General features: G+C 38.8%; 1 protein-coding gene across 10 annotated transcripts in view; it reads left to right on the top strand.

The window, feature by feature from the left end:
• pard3ab (par-3 family cell polarity regulator alpha, b) overlaps window positions 1-18,652 on the top strand; it is a 277,414-nt gene that overhangs the window by 182,231 nt on the left and 76,531 nt on the right. For 7 of the 10 annotated variants that reach the window (XM_008433894.3, XM_017309968.2, XM_008433892.3 and 4 more), the window contains 5 exons: window positions 3,446-3,632; window positions 4,602-4,753; window positions 5,576-5,620; window positions 12,165-12,395; window positions 14,320-14,569. In XM_008433894.3, coding sequence (XP_008432116.2) covers window positions 3,446-3,632; window positions 4,602-4,753; window positions 5,576-5,620; window positions 12,165-12,395; window positions 14,320-14,569 — 865 coding nt within the window. The remainder of the gene's footprint in view (window positions 1-3,445; window positions 3,633-4,601; window positions 4,754-5,575; window positions 5,621-12,164; window positions 12,396-14,319; window positions 14,570-18,652) is intronic. The other 3 variants (XM_008433899.3, XM_008433893.3, XM_008433895.3) reach the window with 2 other exon arrangements.

Below are 18,652 nucleotides of genomic sequence, written 5' to 3'. Positions count from 1 at the left end.
CCACCAGGCCAACAAATGTGGTGCATCTGTCTTCAATTTGGGTTAATTTAACTTTAAAAAAAAAAGCTTCAGGGAGTTTGTGTTTGTAATGATGGATCGGCCGAACAGTGTGCATGTTTCATCATGTGTGGTCTCCAGTTGAAGCTACCGAAGACATTGCAGAGTAATTTACTGCTGCCACACGTTGTGCTTTCTTATAAATGACCTCACTGGATCGAGGACGGATCTGGAAAACTTTGGGAAACGAGCGGCTGAACGTGTGGCTGTCAGCTCCCAGATGTGTGCGTGTGTAAACACAAAGCCGGAGCTCTGCATGCGCGGCGGTCGTTTCTCTTGAATAGATTATTGAGAGTGCTTGGGGGAGCCTTTCACAGTTGCCTGGAATATGTCTGTTGTAAAGCTGCCACAAAACATAAATCATGCATTAGAGTTTCTTAGAAGACAACATCATTCCTATTCAGAATGTATCGTCTTTTCTGGCCCCGCTGCACGCTCTTAGATCACTCGCTGGTTTTTCACCCTCAAGATGCCAAGGATAAGAGAGCGGCTTAATTATTCCTTCAGGCCAGAGGCTTTCAAGGCCCGGCACCCCTGGCAATAACCTCCTTACTAATTATGCAAATAGATCGAGACAAGACGAAATGAAGGGGAGACGTTAAACCTCTGCCTCTGCTCGTCTGTTATTCTCACTCCATCCTATTTCCATTTGCAACAAAAACGTCTTTTTCCCCTTTTGCCTCCAGGTATTTAGTCATTCTTTGCAGCATTATAATAGCCTCTACAGCTGAATCTAAATAAACTGCCACCTATTGTTTGCCTGCAGCTCCGTCCAGAAGTTATTATGTCCTCGGGGATCATTGGAGCGTAAACAGCGGTTTGATTCTCAGGTGATGCTGGGTGTGCTCTCCCTCCGCTTGGCAGGCGTATTGTTGCTGGACGACGGCTGCCCTTGGGTCCTGGCTCTAAAACAAAGAGGCTTTTTTTACGCTCCGCTCTTACCAGGCCACCGAGTTGACAGATTCATTGGTTTTCTACTCAGTAGCTGCCAGTTGATTGTGCTGCGGTGATTCAAACTGTGGCATTGATGGGATTCTCAGTGTTGCACACTGGACTGCTTAGGGAAATGGGATTAAGTTGTTGTGTGTGTGTGTGTGTGTGTGTGCGTGTGTGTGTGTGTGTGTGGTCTTAGAGAGAGAGAGAGATGCTGAGCTGAAACACTCAGACTCCCAAAATTACAGTGAAACAACTTGAACAGCAGGGAGGAGCTGAAGGAGCAACATTTTCCACTAAAACCACTAAAACGATGAAGGATTGACGCATTTAAAGGCAACATACGCACTAGTACCACCAACATGTCCAGGTCATTCAAGTCATTACTAACCGTTTACCCCCTGAACGCACCATCTGTTGACAGGTCCAGCCTCTTCATCCGCTCACAGAATATTAAAATCAAACATCGGTGAAATCTAAACCTTGAATCTTGATTTACGTCTTGAATTTTCAGGCAGAGATTTTTCATTTCATTGTTGCTCCACTTCTTCTCCAGCAGTATTATCTCCTTACAGACAATACAGACTGAACAGTCTGTATTGTTGCTGGTCTTCTTGTGAACCAGATCATGTCCAGATTGGACCTTTCACTCTGGGGGCTGAACTCTTTTTTTTCTTTTTAGCGATTTAAAGTTATTTAATTGCAGAAGTGACGCTTTATCAGAAATATGTTTATAAATGTGGATCCTGAAGCCTGAGGCGTCTCTCTCAGGAACAGAAAACACCAAGCAAAGAGTTTTTAATTGACCCGGACTCGCATACCTTCTCCTGATCCCGTCTTCGTTTTTCCTTTGAGCTCGTTTCCGTCGCTTCATTCAGCCGCTGGCTGGAAGCAGCGGAGGCCCAGCGGCACGTCGGCCGTCTCTGCGCTCAGTTATGAGAAACAAACAGCGGGGCTGGCTCAGGTCTGCAGCTTTAAACTCCAAACGCTGTCTAAAGACAAACAAACTTCTCCCTAAGCTCGGTACACAACCCCTTTCTGAAGCGTTGAAGCTCCCCGGTTTTTGATGCCAATTTCAAAACGCAGATTAAAGACAGAGTCATGCGCTGCATATCAATGCCTTTTTTAAGCCGTGCTTTTCTCTGCCTGGAAAAAGAAGACTTTTATATGTTTTTTCCCCTCAGTTGAGGAAAGCTTTTATCTTTATTTGTGAGGGCACAGCTTGAATTAATCTTTGTGTTTTGACATAGAAACACCATTGTGCCCCGCTGACTAACTGCTTTTGGTAAAAGCTGATTACCTTCGAGCATTTTCTCTTCGCTTTTAGACCTCAAAGTATTTTTTGGGGGGCTTCAAAGTTTCCAATTATATCATAGATGTTCTAATAACCGTCACTCTCACTCTTGATGGGAGTTTTTTATTTTCTGGCCAATAAATTCATGAGAGTTTTAATGAGTTTTTCTCCTCCTGTTGGTTGAACTTTGGTAGTTTTTCGCCTGCAGCTTAAAGGAATAATTAATAAACTTTTATTTTGGACCAAAGTATGTGGTTTACCTTTGTAGTCCTGCTTTTACATACTGGGAAACTTGTGAAATGATTTTTGTTGTTGGTTTCTTTTTAACAAGGGAGGGAGGAATAATTCATCACCAATGTGCATTTGTAGTTTTGGTGGAAAAAAAACTACTTTGTGTTTGAGCACAAATAGATCAAATTAATAAACATCACAGTTTAAGAAACGGAGAATTACATTTATGATTAGAGTGCTGTTTTAAAATAGAAACAGCCATAAAGTTGGTAAAAACAATCATGTTTTTACATATTTTTATATTTATTATGTTCTGTTTACTAAAAAATCCATTCGTTTGTCCATCTATCCATCCACCTTTTAATTCGTCTGTTTATCTGAGTCCATCCGTCCTTACACCCGTTTTTAGCTTCCCTGTTTAAAGTCTGTTCGCTACATGAACCTCTGCCTTAAATTCAAACTGAGTTTTTTTCATTTTTCTTTCAGAAATGGCTAAAAATCTGTGAAAACTCTTGATCTGCAGACATTAGCGTTTGGAAAAGTTGTTTTAACACGAGGAATACGTATGAACGCTGAACGTGGAGAGAGTAATTGAGTCTTTCCAGTCAGTTTTTAAAATGGATGATTCAACGTGTGACACAGATTGCAGTATTTTATTTGCAGGCGCTGAAGCTGCGGGACGCCGGCCTTTTGTTTCAGTTTTGATGAATTTCTCTCTGGAATATTAGTTTGCATCAGTTCTCGGTGTAGAAAGGAGCCTTTTGCTCTTTGATTCCTTGCAACTAACACAAGAACTTGACATTTGACATTTATTATTCATTTGAACCGTGTCTGGTCAGTCAGGTTGCGCTTGGCAGCTTTTACGGCTGAAAGATTAAAACTCCACGTTTGGAAAGAGATGAGAGGAATAATAAATCGCATCTCCTGCAGGAAACTATCAGCTCTCTCCGACCGTCAACATGCCGCAGGACGACACCGTGATCATCGAGGACGACCGCCCGCCGCTCCTGCCGTCCAACATGTCCGACCAGTCCTCGTCCAGTTCCCATGACGATGTGGGCTTCGTGGCTGATGTGACTCCGCCGTGGGCCAAAGAGCTGCCTGCTCACAACGAAAGGTGCATTTAAAACGTTCATTTTTATAAATATTTTCATCTGCAGCTTTTTGTAGATGCAACCTGCAGGGTTTCCTTATGTTGAAACTTTTTAAGCTGCTTTGAACAAATAATTGAGCAAACTGTACCTCTAGTTAGGTAACCCCAGTGGTCTTCATAAAAGGTAGAGTCTCTGAGAATAGTTCTTAAAAATATAGCCAGTGTTTTCAGCAAAGTTGAGCTGACTGTCCAGGAACGATCCGAAGTAGTTTTAACAAGTTGACCATCAAGAGAAACTGGAACCACTTTCTGGTCTTGTTGATGTCATTTAATTATCTCCTTAAGAAAATGAAAAGGTATGGTGTTTTGTGAGGTAATTTATCTTGTTTTGGTTCCAGTAATGCCAGAATTAATCTTAAATAATAAAGACTTAATGGTATTCTGATTAGTAATGTAATTATATTAGTTGTGTTGCCACCCCCACGCCACTATCAGCAGTAGCAGGCCGGAAAAGATGCGACCAAGGAGCAGATTTAGAAGTACACCGAAAGCTAGAGGATTTGTTAAAAGCTGTGAGCTGCGCTGAAGTAAATAAAAGATAGAAGTTCAAATACATGCTGAGAGTGAAACTCCTTCCTAAAGATGAAGATATATCACAGACTTCAAAAGAAAATAAAAACGGCAGACCGTGGATAATATAGGAAATAGCGCCCCCTTCACTTCTGGAGTGCAATTGTTTCATTTCCACATAAGGTAAGAGGCTGACAGTGGACCGTCCCGCCTCTTTCTGTTTGCTGCAGCGAGGTGGACTTGGACTGTTCTGCTTGATAACAACAAGTAAAAGCAGAAAAAAAAATCTTATGATTTCCTGCCCATTTCAAGCACATCAACTTACAATTGTTGACGTCTCCACAACAGGCTGCGTTTGAAAATAGCTGATAAATATTAGCTACATCCGTCCTGTGAAATCGACTTTCCTCTCTCTAATTGCAGCTCTCTGAGTCCAGATGAAAACGATCCGGACGTCTCGTTCCAAAGGGAAGGCTTCGGACGCCAGAGCATGTCGGAGAAACGCACCAAGCAGTTCGGAGACGCCGCTCAGCTCGAGATCATCAAGACACGCAAGTCCAAGAGCATGGATCTAGGTACCGAACTCTGATCTGCAATGTTTGGGTTTTATTTTAATATTTAAACATTTCCCCGGAGAAAAAAAAACTCCAATTAATTCCAGTTTATGTGAACCAAACAAATTATTCATAGTACTTCTTCCCCTCAGCTTAAAAGCAGAATTATTTCCAACAACGTACAGCTCAAACATAAATGTCACCATTTGATGCGCCGAACCAGATTATAGCATAAGCTAATTTGTAAAGGAATTCAAAGTTTGTTTTTCTGTAATTAATATCAGGTTTCTGTAAAAGTGAACGCTCCAGAAACGCCTCCTCTTATGCAACTTCTACTTTCTTCTTTCGAAATAACTCCTTGCATAATTATACATCCAATTATCTCAAAAAGGCTAAATCCTTGACGACACTTCCCTGCACGCTCCAGGTTTGTTGTTCAAACTCTTCCTATTTTCTCTCTCGGTACGAAAAACAGACTTCATCTCTCACCAAAGTCAGGAACTTCTGTGTTGATTCACCTTGAAATGTCTTCAAACAGTCGCTGATTGCTTTGGCTGCAACAGGCTCTCTGCTCGCACTCTCTCTGTAATCATATCTAATCTTCTCGACCAGATTGCCGCTGCGTGCCGTGTTCATATCGCGACGACTCTGATTGCTATTCTCAAACTGTATTCTCACCTCTCCAACCTCTCCTCCTCTTCCTCGTCTCGCATGGCGTCCGGTCCTGATTGAGACGAAGCCCCCTTTGTGATGTTTGCAGCTCAGCCTGGATGTTGCATGTGGAATGTCATGAGCACTTAACCTAACCCCAGATGTTTGTATCCCTCCTCCTTCCTTTAACAGTAGCCGACGAGATTAACCTCACTCCTCGTGCCGACACCGACGCAGGTAAGGACCGGTGCACTGAAACCGCCAATCAGCTTCTCTCCTTTCACCTCCTTCTGCCTCACATCTTCTGATAAAAGGTGCATTTTGGAGATTTGTCACTCTCAGAGCTAGATGCTTTAGAGAAAGTTGTTTACAAGAGGCTGTTTTAGGATTTTAAAAAGCCAAATCAGAGTTAAAAACTGCAAAAAAAGACCCCATTTCTGAACAATTTGCTGTAAATGGTTGAAAATATCCCCAAAAATGAGCAATAAAAAATATGGTGGGGGTTTAACTTTAAAGAGAGAACTTGTTTTATTTTGCTTTTTTCACAATCTTTGTAATCTTATTTACTTCACTATATGCCTTTTTTTTTTTTAGTTTTACAAGGAAATTCATTTTTTTATTTTACCAAACTAATTAATAAGTAACCAAATTCATAATCATGATCATTTATATACTTTTATTGTAGGTTTCACAAATATGTTAAATCAATTTTAAAATTTAATAAAATGTTCTATTTTGATCTAATTATTTTTACGAGGTATTTTGATCATTTTTGTTTGCTGAATTTTAAAAGAAAATGTTTTTATTCTAGTTTGTTTACTTTTTAAAATGATTTACAACACTGTCACATGTACTTTAATGCACTCTTTTGACTTTTAATATCAAGTTATGAGCTATATATTTATATTTAGATTTAGAAATCCATGTAGGAGAAGCAAAATGCGCTAAATATCACGGTTTAACGCTCTTAGCGATTCAGCCTCTAATTAGTGGAAAATGATTGCATTAGCAGAAGAGCGTCCAGTACTGATCTCCTGGAGGTCTTAATATCTTAAATATTGTTACAAATCCCATCAAAATATATGAATTTATTTCTAACCAGTGAAATGGAGACCAGTGATTTTGATGCCTCCATTTCTTTCTGTCTCGCATCCATCTGTGTGTGGTTGCTAAATATTTATAGAAAAGGAGATCAATGTGTGATTAAAATATGCACAATTAAAGGTTTTGGGAGATGTTTTTAATTGCTCAGTCGGACATGTTTTCATCCGGGAACAAATTAATTTCCCGCTGCCGGTGCGGCGTTGTGGATCAGATCGATTCCTAACAGGATGTGACTCAAACCGTACAGGAAAACCAGAGACAGGCATTAAATCGCATTGATCTAGAAAAATAAATCCACCAGCAGACTTGCAGATTGTTTTCTGTCCGGTTTACCCACTGCTTTGCTCTAAATGCATTCCCGCAGCGTTCCCACCCTTTTAGCATCAGGCTCACTCTTGACAAGACAAATTTGTCAGCGTGCCGTCTGAAGGCTTGCAGTCCTCCCTGTGAGTTTAAGGTCGCTGCTGAACACAGCGGTGGAAGCACTTGGGTGACTGCAGATTTGATTTTCTCCTGTTTTTGGCTCAGATGCAGCTTTAGCACTAATTGTTTTGCCTGAGATTCAGAGAGGGAGAGCGCAGAAAGCTCTCTGTCCTCGGCTAAGGCGGCAAGCTGACAGCAAGTCATCCGTCATTGTCGGGTCTCGTGTAGTTTCGCTGTCGCCTTGACTGAATAAAAGGCTGAAATCAGCGGCATGTAGAGGAGGGAGAACCAAGAGGCGGAGGGAGTTAAACTCTTGGAGAGGGAAAATGTTTTGGAGCAACATGAAGATGTCTCTGAAAGAGTGTGAAACCGTGGACAAAAACACAAACTGACGCATCGATCTGATGGTTTAATCGAAACCTGCGTTTGGCATCCACGAGACGGAGAGGAGTTTGACTCCAACTTTCTGTCGTTATGGCAGCATGAGTCGAAAACCGAAAAGGTTCTTGCATATTTCATGAGGTGTTTCTGCCAAATGGTGGCAACAGATGAGTCTGCCGTGTTTACGATCTGATAGCAGCCAGGAAAAGTAAAGAGTTGGCATGCAGAAACCGCCGATACCTCTGATTAAAGTAAACATTTTAATACCAGAAAAACCAAAAGTGGGGTTTGAAAGGTTTGCATAAAACTAATGTTATGTTTGAATTGGTAATTTGTGTCTCAAAGTACCTGAACAATTATGTTTCCATTAGATAGATCAACCACAGTGACTCCTAAAACCTTTGAACCAACTGATGTTCTTAAGATATGATAACAAATGCAGATTTCAGCAGTTTTACAGATTTTCTTTCATGGAACAGTTACAATAAATATCCACAAAAGAATGACTCCAAAACCACCAGTAATGTTGTTTTTTTGCATTGGGTTGGAAACTGTTGATTGTGCAAGCGGTGCAGTTTTTATACTTGGTGCACAAAGTGGTGCGAAATGAGCCCTCGTCTCATTTTGAGTGAAAGGGGGTGCACAATCCGCATCAAGCTACTAAAAATCAGAGATGCATGACAAAATGTCGAGAGAGAGAGCAAGATCAACTCATCAATGTTTGAACTGTAAAGCTAGCTTAGCCTGGCAGGAGGACAAGTGAAGCCTGGTCACCCGCCAGGCTGATGATGCATTGTGGAAAGCTATAGAGCAGGGGTCCCCAAACTTTTTCCTGTGAGGGCCACATAACTTTTCCCTTCTCTGGTGGGGCGCCGGAGTCAGTTTGTAACAGAGGGAGGGTTCGCGTTTCTCGATTGATTTTTACCCAGAAAGCACATGGGCAAAAACCGTTAGTGAAACGGTCACTGGGACTGACTAGTATATATTCCATTGAGGGAAAGTAACTTTAACATATGAATTCCTCATATGTTAACATAAAGGCTCGTTTTGAAGTATAAGCTGCTACTTACAGGCATTGATTCGAAGAATTCGACCTGGAATGTGGCGTTCATAACAAACACATGTGTTCATCTGCTCTACCGCTAGCAAACAACCGTACTGATTAAATAACATAAAAGTCAAGCAGTTCCCTAAAAGTCCAACAGATGGCAGCAATGCAGAAAAATCCACATATAAACCAGAAAATACAATATAAGAAAAAAAAATCTGAATGCTGTCAGGTATTGTTCAGAGTTTATTTTTAATTGTTGTTTTGTTACAAAGAGCTTTAAAAGTTTGTTTTCCAAATTAAAAGTCTCTGTGTTGCTGGATCCATGAAAATTGCTTTTTATTCTCAGAAAACCTCATTTAAATTTTTGTTCAGGCGTTTTTCAGCTTTAAACAACGGACCAAATACCATGAGAGCACTCATTCCTTCAGATAATCTTCAGTTAATAATTGAATCTCTTTTAATTGTGATCCTTTTGTCTGGTTTTAGTCATCCTTACGGTTCACAAGTGCTGATTTCAACTATTGTGACCAAGACGAACACCAAGAGTGAACTTTCTGTGAATGTTTTTCACTTTCTCACATTTAGCTCAGGTTTATTTTCACTTTTTGTGCCCTTGGGGATGATTTTTAACCATTTATTTTAATTTGTCTTAAATATAAATGGTCCATGGTCCACTTAGACAGGTCAAAACCCAGTTTTCGTCCTGCTCTGTGATTGGCTGAAGCGTTTATTGACACAGACCACCGCCACATGGTGAGTGAGGACGGTGTTGAACCGCTGTTGGTGTTCAGGATCTGTTAGTCGTGTCATAAATCTCTGTGAGAAAATGTGAGTCTGAACAATCCCAGCGACATAAACCCTAGAAATAACTTTAAATCCAGCTGGAGTCTTTTTGTTGCAGCTGAAATTACAAGAGTAATGTTTACCAGATTTGTAAACAATGCATTGTGACCTGATTTTATTGGCAGCTGGGTTTTTTTTCTTCCCATTTTAATTTCTTTTAGCTTGTGTTTCCTCCTCAGTTTGTGGGCAGGTGGCTGACTGAGCAGAATTTCACAAGAAATCACTTTGCCAAGTTCGAAGTCAGAAAAAGTTTCCCTGTTTGTGGCTGCGTGCCATTTGTCAGATCTCCAATAACGTGTAAATTACTCTCTATTTTTTATTTATTTTTCTTGTAATGCTGTCACTGATGTGTGACTGTTGTGAATGGCAGTAGGCAAAGCCTTTAAATAAAGTGGGTGTGCAGCGTGAAAAGCCCATCAGCCCGGCTCTGGCTGAGACGCTAAGGGAACAGGACAGGCTGATGAGAATAAATGGGAGGCCGCTAACCCACAGCCTTGTTCACTCTGCATGTATTCAATTTTCCAGTTGAGGTTTTTTTGGCTCTATCTGTTTATTTCTATTTTTTCTAGTAGAATCGAGCATTCAACATTAAGTACTTGGGAATATTCTGCTGTTTTGATATGAAATTTAACAATTTTTTTCTTGCAAATTTATTCAAATTGCATTTTAAAAATAGAATCTTAGATAAAATCATAAGAAAATGGAAACGAATAGAAATAACCTCAATTATGGAGAAATTCAGGTGTACCAGCATGTAGAGTCACACAAGTACAACAGATATATTTAACAAAAAGCAAGAGTAATCGACAAGCTCAAATTTACAAGAAGAAAAGTGATTAAAATGCCATACTCAGATTATTATATACAAATGCTTTTACATAATAGTCATTTGAAATAAACCCAAAGATGTTTTTTTTCCCATTTCTTTCCTGGACTTGTGCTAAAAACAACTCACCCCATAAATATATCTTGAATCATCAAATAAACATTCAAATTTGATGATACACAATATGATAGAAGAAAACCCCACAATTGTTAGTTGATTCCCACTATTAAGAAAAAAAAAATAGAATTTAAATTATGATCATTTAAAAATGTTGGCAAAAACAGATTTTATTGCAAACTTTATTTGCTCTGATTATTTTTAAAATTAGTGTCAGTGTTTGCATTCCGTAATGACCAGAGGGCGGGAATCACCATGGCAACAACTGATAAAGAATTCTTTTTTTTTTTCCTGCCAAAATTCTAACTGGGAAGCTTTTAAAACTAAATCCTTTTCCCATAAAAAAACGTCACAAACACTAATGCTGCTTCCACCGCCGGCCCACCTGTCCAACATGGAGCTGCAGATAATCAATATCAGAACACATTTTTCAAACCTTCGTAGGCTTAGAAGAATTAAATGAATGCAAAAACTATGATAATATAGAGATTGGAATAGTTTTATACTTGAAATACTGGTTTTTAATTACTTAAAAAAAATAAGAGCAATGATCTAGGTTCTGTTGAACTAAAACTAAAATTTTATTTTTAATTGATTGTATTAAAAGTCAATTGATTCGAGTTTATAATCGACTACAACTATGCCTGTCTAATATTTTACATTTTTACTAGCTCTTTGTGTAGGATCTGGGTTTGCAACATTAATATAGTTAATGCAAACAAAGCCTTTCACCTCTATTATTTCACTTCTTTACCTTTATTACTCCCTCTGTGTGTTTTCTGATCATGTAAAAGCGTATGGGGATTAAAACTGTGCAACAGACCCACTTTAATTAAAGTGTCATGTTTCTCCAATTTTGCTGATGGTTATTTTAATTTACAGCCGCGTGTTGTAATGAAGTTTTCCGTCAGTCAGGAGGAATGACGCACGTGAACACACGATCGACTGGAAAACAATATCCTGTTGTAGTTACAGCATGTTGGTGTCAAGTTTTATTGCTTACCATCCCTGAGGAGGGTTCTCGTGTTCAAGTGGACCAGATGTTTCTCTTGGCAGAAACATTTTTTGATGCATTTTTTGGAGGTCATCAGTTTGTTTGGAGGTTAAATGGGTTGAAATTTAATTTCTGGTTCTTTTCCTGTCCAACATGGACGTAGACAGCAAGTCGTCTGGTATGTGTAAACAGAATCTGGTTCATCCCTTGAGGTTAGACTTTTTTTTCTGCCTGAATAATTGATCAGAATTACATCGCAAGAACGTTAAAGTTCAGCCGCATTTAAGCAAAACTTTAAAAAAAAAAAAACGAGGAATAAATTTTTTGCATATGTTTAAAAAAATGTGTTTAAAGTCAGATTGGAGCCGGAATATTTTTCTGAAAAAAAACGACATAAGCATTTCATTTCAGTCAATATTGTTAACTATTGATTAGTTTTTGTGTTTTAAATATCTGAAATACTGCTGGTGGCCTAACATTTCCTGTTTTAGCCAGTTTTCACCCCACAATATATATTTTTTTTATTATTTTTAAGCAGTTACGAGGCACATGGTGACAAAATCTTAAACTGCTGCTGCAGAAGTCACTCAGCAGGTTGTTGCTAGGTAACCAAAGTTGGAGGGACTGTTAAACTGCTTGTTACTCAGCAGGTTGTTGCTAGGTAACCAAGGAATTGTCTGAGTTTCTGGGTCAGAGTTCAGCGAGAATTCTATATATTGAATATTCTATCAGAGGTATTATGTTGTACTTTTCATATCGATCATGTGTTTATCGCGATACATATATTGAGGTCGCATTCAGGCAAAGAAATCTGGGTCACATTTGCCTGTTGTGTGAACTTTAACCTTTCTGATTTGACAGTAAATCGTTACCTAAGTTATCACTCTTTAATAAAATGACAATTTTTTTTAAAGCAAATGTAAGTTTTAAATGTGATTCAGACATGAATGAGCCTCGCCTTCGTTCTAGATGGTGTTGGATTTTAAAGCGACTCATCACCGGCTCCATTTAGAGAATGTTCCCCTCTTATCGTCTCCGTCAGGTTCTTCCACTAAGGACGTTGGACCTTCACTGGGTCTCAAGAAGTCCAGCTCTCTAGAGAGCCTCCAGACGGCGGTAGCAGAGGTCACCCTGAACGGTGACCTCCCGTTCCACCGGCCGCGCCCTCGCATCATCAGGGGGCGGGGCTGCAACGAGAGCTTCCGAGCCGCCATCGACAAATCCTACGACCGGCCAGCCGCCTTGGAGGACGAGGACGAGGGCATGGAGACGTGTAAGATGTCAAATAATCCATTTAATATTTGAACTCTTGTTGCAGGTACGATCCACCAAAGCAGAAGTCTTGAGTTTCCCTGGACGTTTCCTGACTTATGAAATGGTTTAACTCTCAATCAGTTGTTTTTTGATGTGTGGAGCCACGTAACACTAATTAATTAATGACCACTAATATATGTTTACTGCATGGGAGTGGCGCCATTTTGACTAATGGCTAATGTCTGGAAGTGTTGATGCTTTTGGCTGTGGCTTTTTAATCCATCAGGTTTGTAATCTTAATGAAAATCAAAGACAATTCTCTGTTAGCTTTACCTGGTTTAGTTTAAAGGAAAAATGCAGCAGATTTTTACCTGTAGGTTGATGTATGAAGATTTATTTCTGTGTGACGTTCTTGCATCCAGACGCATCACAAAAATATATGGAACTCGGTGAAAAGTATTTGCCCATTACGGATTTTCTTAACTTCACCAAATTGTTGATCAGACAAAATTTTTAGATTTTTTTTTTTATTCTTCATAAAGAGGACAATTCATATTAATCAACATGAATCCATCACGTACGTAAATATGCCAGATTTAGTCCTCCAGCAGGTTCATGGAAATAATTTAAAAAGTATGATAAACATTCATAAAAACAAACATGACCTGTGAGTTATGACAGATTTCCAAGTATAACTAAAAGTAGTGTAATTTACAGTAGACATTCATAATAAAAAACAAGGCATAACTGTTAGAAAAAAAGAATATAAAAACACTAACATAACCCTAGTAAACAAAATATTCAAATCTCAGAAATGTACCAGCAAAAAGTATTTTAATTGGAAATGGTGCTTAATGTTTTATTAAAAAGCGATTTGCTGAGATAAATTAATGTACCTGTGATCCCACCACTAACAAAAACAAAACTAAATTAGTGGTCTAGTCAAAGTCATGTTTATGCTCAAAGAACCCTCTAATTGAACTGAATTAAACCATAATTTAACTTTTTCCTTTTCAAATCATGTTGGTTTTGGAAATATATTTTTTTTTACCCAAAATTAGAATCTCATATTTACTCAAGCTATCTGAAATTTTAGTATTTGATAGTTGATCTGAAACATAAAATGGGACAAGAAAGCAAAATATTTACAAAATCTGTAAGAAGTTAAACAGAAATTACTGGGTTTTTTTTTTTTTACCAACAGAAGGTAATTTATTGCTTCTCCTCATTTTCCCAACGTCTAATTCACTGGTGGAAAGTAACTGAAGGCAACAAAAGATTGACTTTTTTAAATCTTTTGATTAAATATTGAAAAAAAAACTAAATAGTTCACACATTTTTAATAAAATAAAGAAGTGAGATTTCTGTAGAAAAGGGAACTAAGTTACTAAATATATGTAACATAAAATTCAGTTATTTGAATCTAGTTAAAAAAAACTATATCATAAATGTTGATGGTTTATCTGTTTGGATTTTTCTGTGTTCTCAGCATCACGATATGGGTCGCTCCTTCGTCACAAACATTTGCTTTATTTAGAGGAGTAAAGTAAAACCCACTGACAGTTTGTGATTCTGTTTGCTACAAATTTTATTTAACAAGTAATTTTACATTTAGGGGCAAAAATTTCACAAAAAATGTTTTTTAAGTGCATCAACCTTGAATTTTGAGGTGAAAAAACAAATTTTTACCATTTTTGTATTTTGGTCAGGGGCCCGAAAAAAATCACCTTGAGTGCCACAAAATGGCCCACGGACCACAGTTTGGACACCCCTAATCTATTGGCCTCCATTTAAATATAAATAAGAACTCTTCCATCATGGTCATGTATTTTGGTTTCATCAGAAACCTAACGACACATTTACAGAACATACAAATTAAGGTTAAAATGAGGTTTTCTGCTTTTTTCTGTTTCCAAACCGTCCCCGTGTTTGTTTCTCTGCAGTGGAGGAAGACACGGAGGAGAGTTCCCGATCTGGGAGAGACTCCGTCTCCACCATGGCGGACCAGACGCTGCTGTCCGCCGGCCCCGAAAAGCCCCTGGTCAACGGTACCGACCGCACCAAGGAGGAGAAGAAGAAGGACAAAGACAAACCGGGGAAGGAGAAGAAGAAACAAGATGGAGGGAAGGAAAAGGACAAAGAGAAGGGAAAACCAAAGAAAGGAATGTTGAAGGGACTTGGAGACATGTTCAGGTAAAAACAGGATTCAGATCATTGTAAAGCTTAGAGCCACATTATGCGTCAATACAATATTGATCAATATCTTCATGACGGCATTATCGATCAAGAGCTTAGACGTTCAGGTGCTTCTCCAAAAATTAGAATATCACCAAAAAAAACTCAATATTTTAGAAAGTGAAACTCCTACACAGATTTATCAGAGTGACATATTTACAACCTTTGTTATAGTTTGAAAACCAACATTTATTGTCTCAGAAAATCTAAATAAATAAATAAATATTGAAATTTTTTTTTTTGTGGTGGTGGCCAAAATTAATTTGAGAGAACTCAAAAACGGCATAATTTCTTCTTTTTTTTAAATTAAAGCTGGAAAGATTAATTTCTTCAGACATTAATTTTTTATTTATTCAGTGCTATACTAAGTAGACAATATTTTAATCGAGCAAAAATTGTTTAGTTCAATATCTATTTTTAAACTTTAATTTAAAGCTTAAAAATAATACTGAGAATAATAACTATAAACTCATATCAGAATTGTAAAGATATATTACACAAAATTTTACATTCGCCAAGTCTATAATTTTATTTTGCAATAAATCAAGTCTTGAAATTATTATTTTTTTAATTAATGGGAACAAATTCTGTATTTTGACAGAAACATTTAGTTGAAGATCTGATTTGAAGTTTTTTGTCTATTATTGGACGACATTACACCAGGTATTTTCTTGAGTATCTGATTTGTGGGTCATAGTTAAACACTTAAAAATCCTCTGATCAGGATCAGAAATGGACTGAAGGTGGCTGAAAATGCAGCCAAACGTTGAATTGAAAAGTCTGTAAAATTTTAGCAAGACGACTTCAGCACCTATTTGGAAACATAAGAGGTTTTTTTCTACAGAATATTCTTCACAAGAACAAATAAATTAGTTTTCAACTGGAACTGCAGGAACAAGACGACTTCATTTTCTTCTTGCTCCTGTGGTTTGGGAGTTCTTGCAGAACTTCTTCTTCTGTGGTGTCTTGCAGAAAACGAATTAGGCTTATTGTAACAGAACTGGAAGTTAATATCTTTCCTTTCAGACTGAAGTCTTCCTGCACCACAGGAGTGATGTGCATTGTTAAAACATGGTCTCATTTCTGGCCCCATTAAGAGTCAATTAGTGCGTCTGTTTGATCCTTATCCAGGTTTACTGGCAGCGCCGGCTGATGTGAGATATGTTTAATCCATCTGTGGAGAGTCTGGATTCAATTAAATTATCATTATGCAGCACAGAGTTGTGCAGCAGAATTACAGATGTAATAACAACACAACTAACCAAGTTATTGGCGTCCAGCTGTTCTGTTTCGCCTATAGGACGGTTCATAATATTTATCCAGTTTCTCTTCGTTGTCTGTCAGAATGAGTTCCACCGTCCAGCAACTTTAGGACGCATCAAACCTGAAGCAAAAGGCTGATTTATCTCTGTGAAACGACTGAAATTATGTTTCTGTAACTTTGTTGTTCGTCATGCTATGGAGCTAAATTGGGGCCATAAAGTTTAACAATTGAAACTGAAAAAAAAAGAAAAGAAATTTTAACCCTCCTATTATGTTGCGGGTCAAATTGACCCGTTTCAAAGTTTAAAAATATTTTTAAATAGTTGCAAGTATTTTTGTTGCATGAAACTTTTTCTATTTGTCTTAATAGGTGAACTCTACATATAAATTGAAAATGTATTCATTTTACACATTTGCAGCCCCCCCGGCGTCTACTTTTTACATCGATACTGTTCGGGTCAATTTGACCCGGCAGTCAAGTTAAAGTGCAAAAAAAGATTAAAAATGTCCAATTCTGTTTGTTTTCCTTACAGCTATGGAAGGAAACAAACAGACACACAAACACAACACACACAAACACAACACCACACACACACAAACACAACACACCACACACACACACACACATGCACACACACGCAGATACACACAAACCCACTTTCTCCCTGCTCTCTTTGCTTCACGATGAACTGCGAGAAAGCAGGTGTTCATACAACTTTTGACGGGAACAGTGGGAAAACTCCACCCACACTGAGTGGACACTCAGTAGAAGTGGAGGGGAACATAAATACTCTCTGCATGACTCATTTATCTTGATTTTAATTGGCGGGTCAATTTGACCCGGAACAGTATGTGTGTCTCAAGTTCAATAATAAAGATCACCCTTTGAAAAAAAATGTAAATCCCATTTTTTATGTCCAAATGAGTAATTGAGTAAGTTGTCGTCATTAATCCTTAATTTCTGAGAAATAAAAAACATAATTGCACAAATTTTGATTGAGATGGTTAGTATTAGAGTTAATAATCAGATAAAAAAAATGTTTTGGAGGAATTTTTTGGTTCCTGACACTATTGCATGATAAAACACTCCCCGGGTCAAATTGACCCACGAACATTATTGCTGTACCTCAGAAACGAACATAACAGGAGGGTTAAAACGTTTTGAAAGTAAAGAAAATGTTTGAAACTGAAAAAAGTTTGAGACTGAAAAAAGATTTGAAACTGGAAAAAAAAAATTGAACCTGAAAAAATGTTCAAAACAACTTTTGAAATTCAATGTTTTTTTTATGGCGCAATCAAGTAACTTCTATAAAAAAAAGGCTAAATGTATCAAATTTGACTTCATAATTTAATACCTTGAAATTGGGCCTCTGTCTCTTTAAAAGCTCCTGCTCTTTCTGAATCTCCAGCTTCAGGAAGTCACAATATGGCTCCTCTTTTAACCCTTTAACAGCATTTTTACCTGTGTTGCACTGAGAAATGGCTCCTATAACGAGTTCAGCAGCTTCACCAGGTGTTTGCTAATTTCTGCTGGCTAGTCTGAAGGAGCTTTGTTGTTGAAGGCGAGGCTAGGTCCACCCACGTGTTTTGCAGAACTTAATGGTTGCCATGGAGATTAAAGGATTTCTCAAACATACATGAAAGAATCAGAGCAACAGTCCAGGTTTGTTTTAGATGAGGGAATTAAATAAAAAAGTCGATTTAAAGTATCACTGCCACTTGTTGTGTTTCAAAGAGTAATTAACAAACGAGCGCCATGGGTGACGTGTGGTTCAGCAGACAGAACGGAAATGAGCGTTGAGCAGAAAAAGAGAGAAGTACGCTTCAGATTTTGTGGCGGTGAAACGGTGAGCGCTGATGTCAGCGCCGTCCCAAACCACAGAGGTTTGCACGTGAAGGCAGCAAACGTCCGTGTGTTTTTCAGAAAGTGTCGCTCTGCAGAGCGGGGCGATCCCAGGAGAGCTTTCGGTTTCGGTGCAGGAGCCGAGCGGGCGGGCGCAGGGTGGGGAAGCGGCCTTTGATGTGAGGCGGCGGCGTGTTTGAGGACACGTCAGGCGCTGCGTGATCAGCCTGACCCTCTCATGTCTCTGAGGCTTCGCTCTCAGTCCCAATCAAAGCATCATTACCATCAACGCCTGCCAGCAGCGCCGCCTGCCAACTCTCTCTCTGATCGTCTCTTGGACTCAGAAGCTGCACCCGGTCTGTCGGCTTGGCATCTGCTGGGACGCTTGTTGCCCAGAAATCCGAGGGCTGCACTAATTTAACGGCGTGCTCTGTGTTTGTGTGCGTCTTAAACAAGCGAACAAGCCTGAAACTGCACAGTTACAATCTTGGTTTGCGCGCGCGGCTTGTTTGTGTTGCCGTTTGCTGTCAGCTGACGAGTTTTCCGCTCAGATTTGTTCTGGGTGAAGGGACTCTGATGCATCATGCTCTGATCTTCGCAGTCTTAGCTGCAGTCGATGTTGTGTTCATTGTAATCTGTTGCATGTTGCACCAGCTGTGTCTACAAAATAAGACGTGGCGTGCAGCCAAAGGAGAAGACGCCACACGAGGAATGCGTTTAAAGAGCAGCAGGTTCTGACTGGGAAGGGATTTAGCTTTGGGTTCCACTGAAGCTGCAGAATCTAAATGAATTAACTATTAACTATTGTCAAAATTTGTATCAAACAAAACAAACAAACTTGTTTGTTTTGTTTAGCTGCATATTGAGTTACTGGAATATTTATTTTTAGACCCAACATGGAGAGAATTGGGAATATAAATTTAATTTCTTTAGCT

Source organism: Poecilia reticulata, chromosome 17 (assembly GCF_904066995.2).
Source record: "Poecilia reticulata chromosome 17, P_reticulata-male-v2, whole genome shotgun sequence".
NCBI lineage: Eukaryota > Metazoa > Chordata > Actinopteri > Cyprinodontiformes > Poeciliidae > Poecilia > Poecilia reticulata.
Note: the sequence above shows the minus strand (reverse complement) of the source record. Positions and strands in the feature narration are given on the sequence as shown.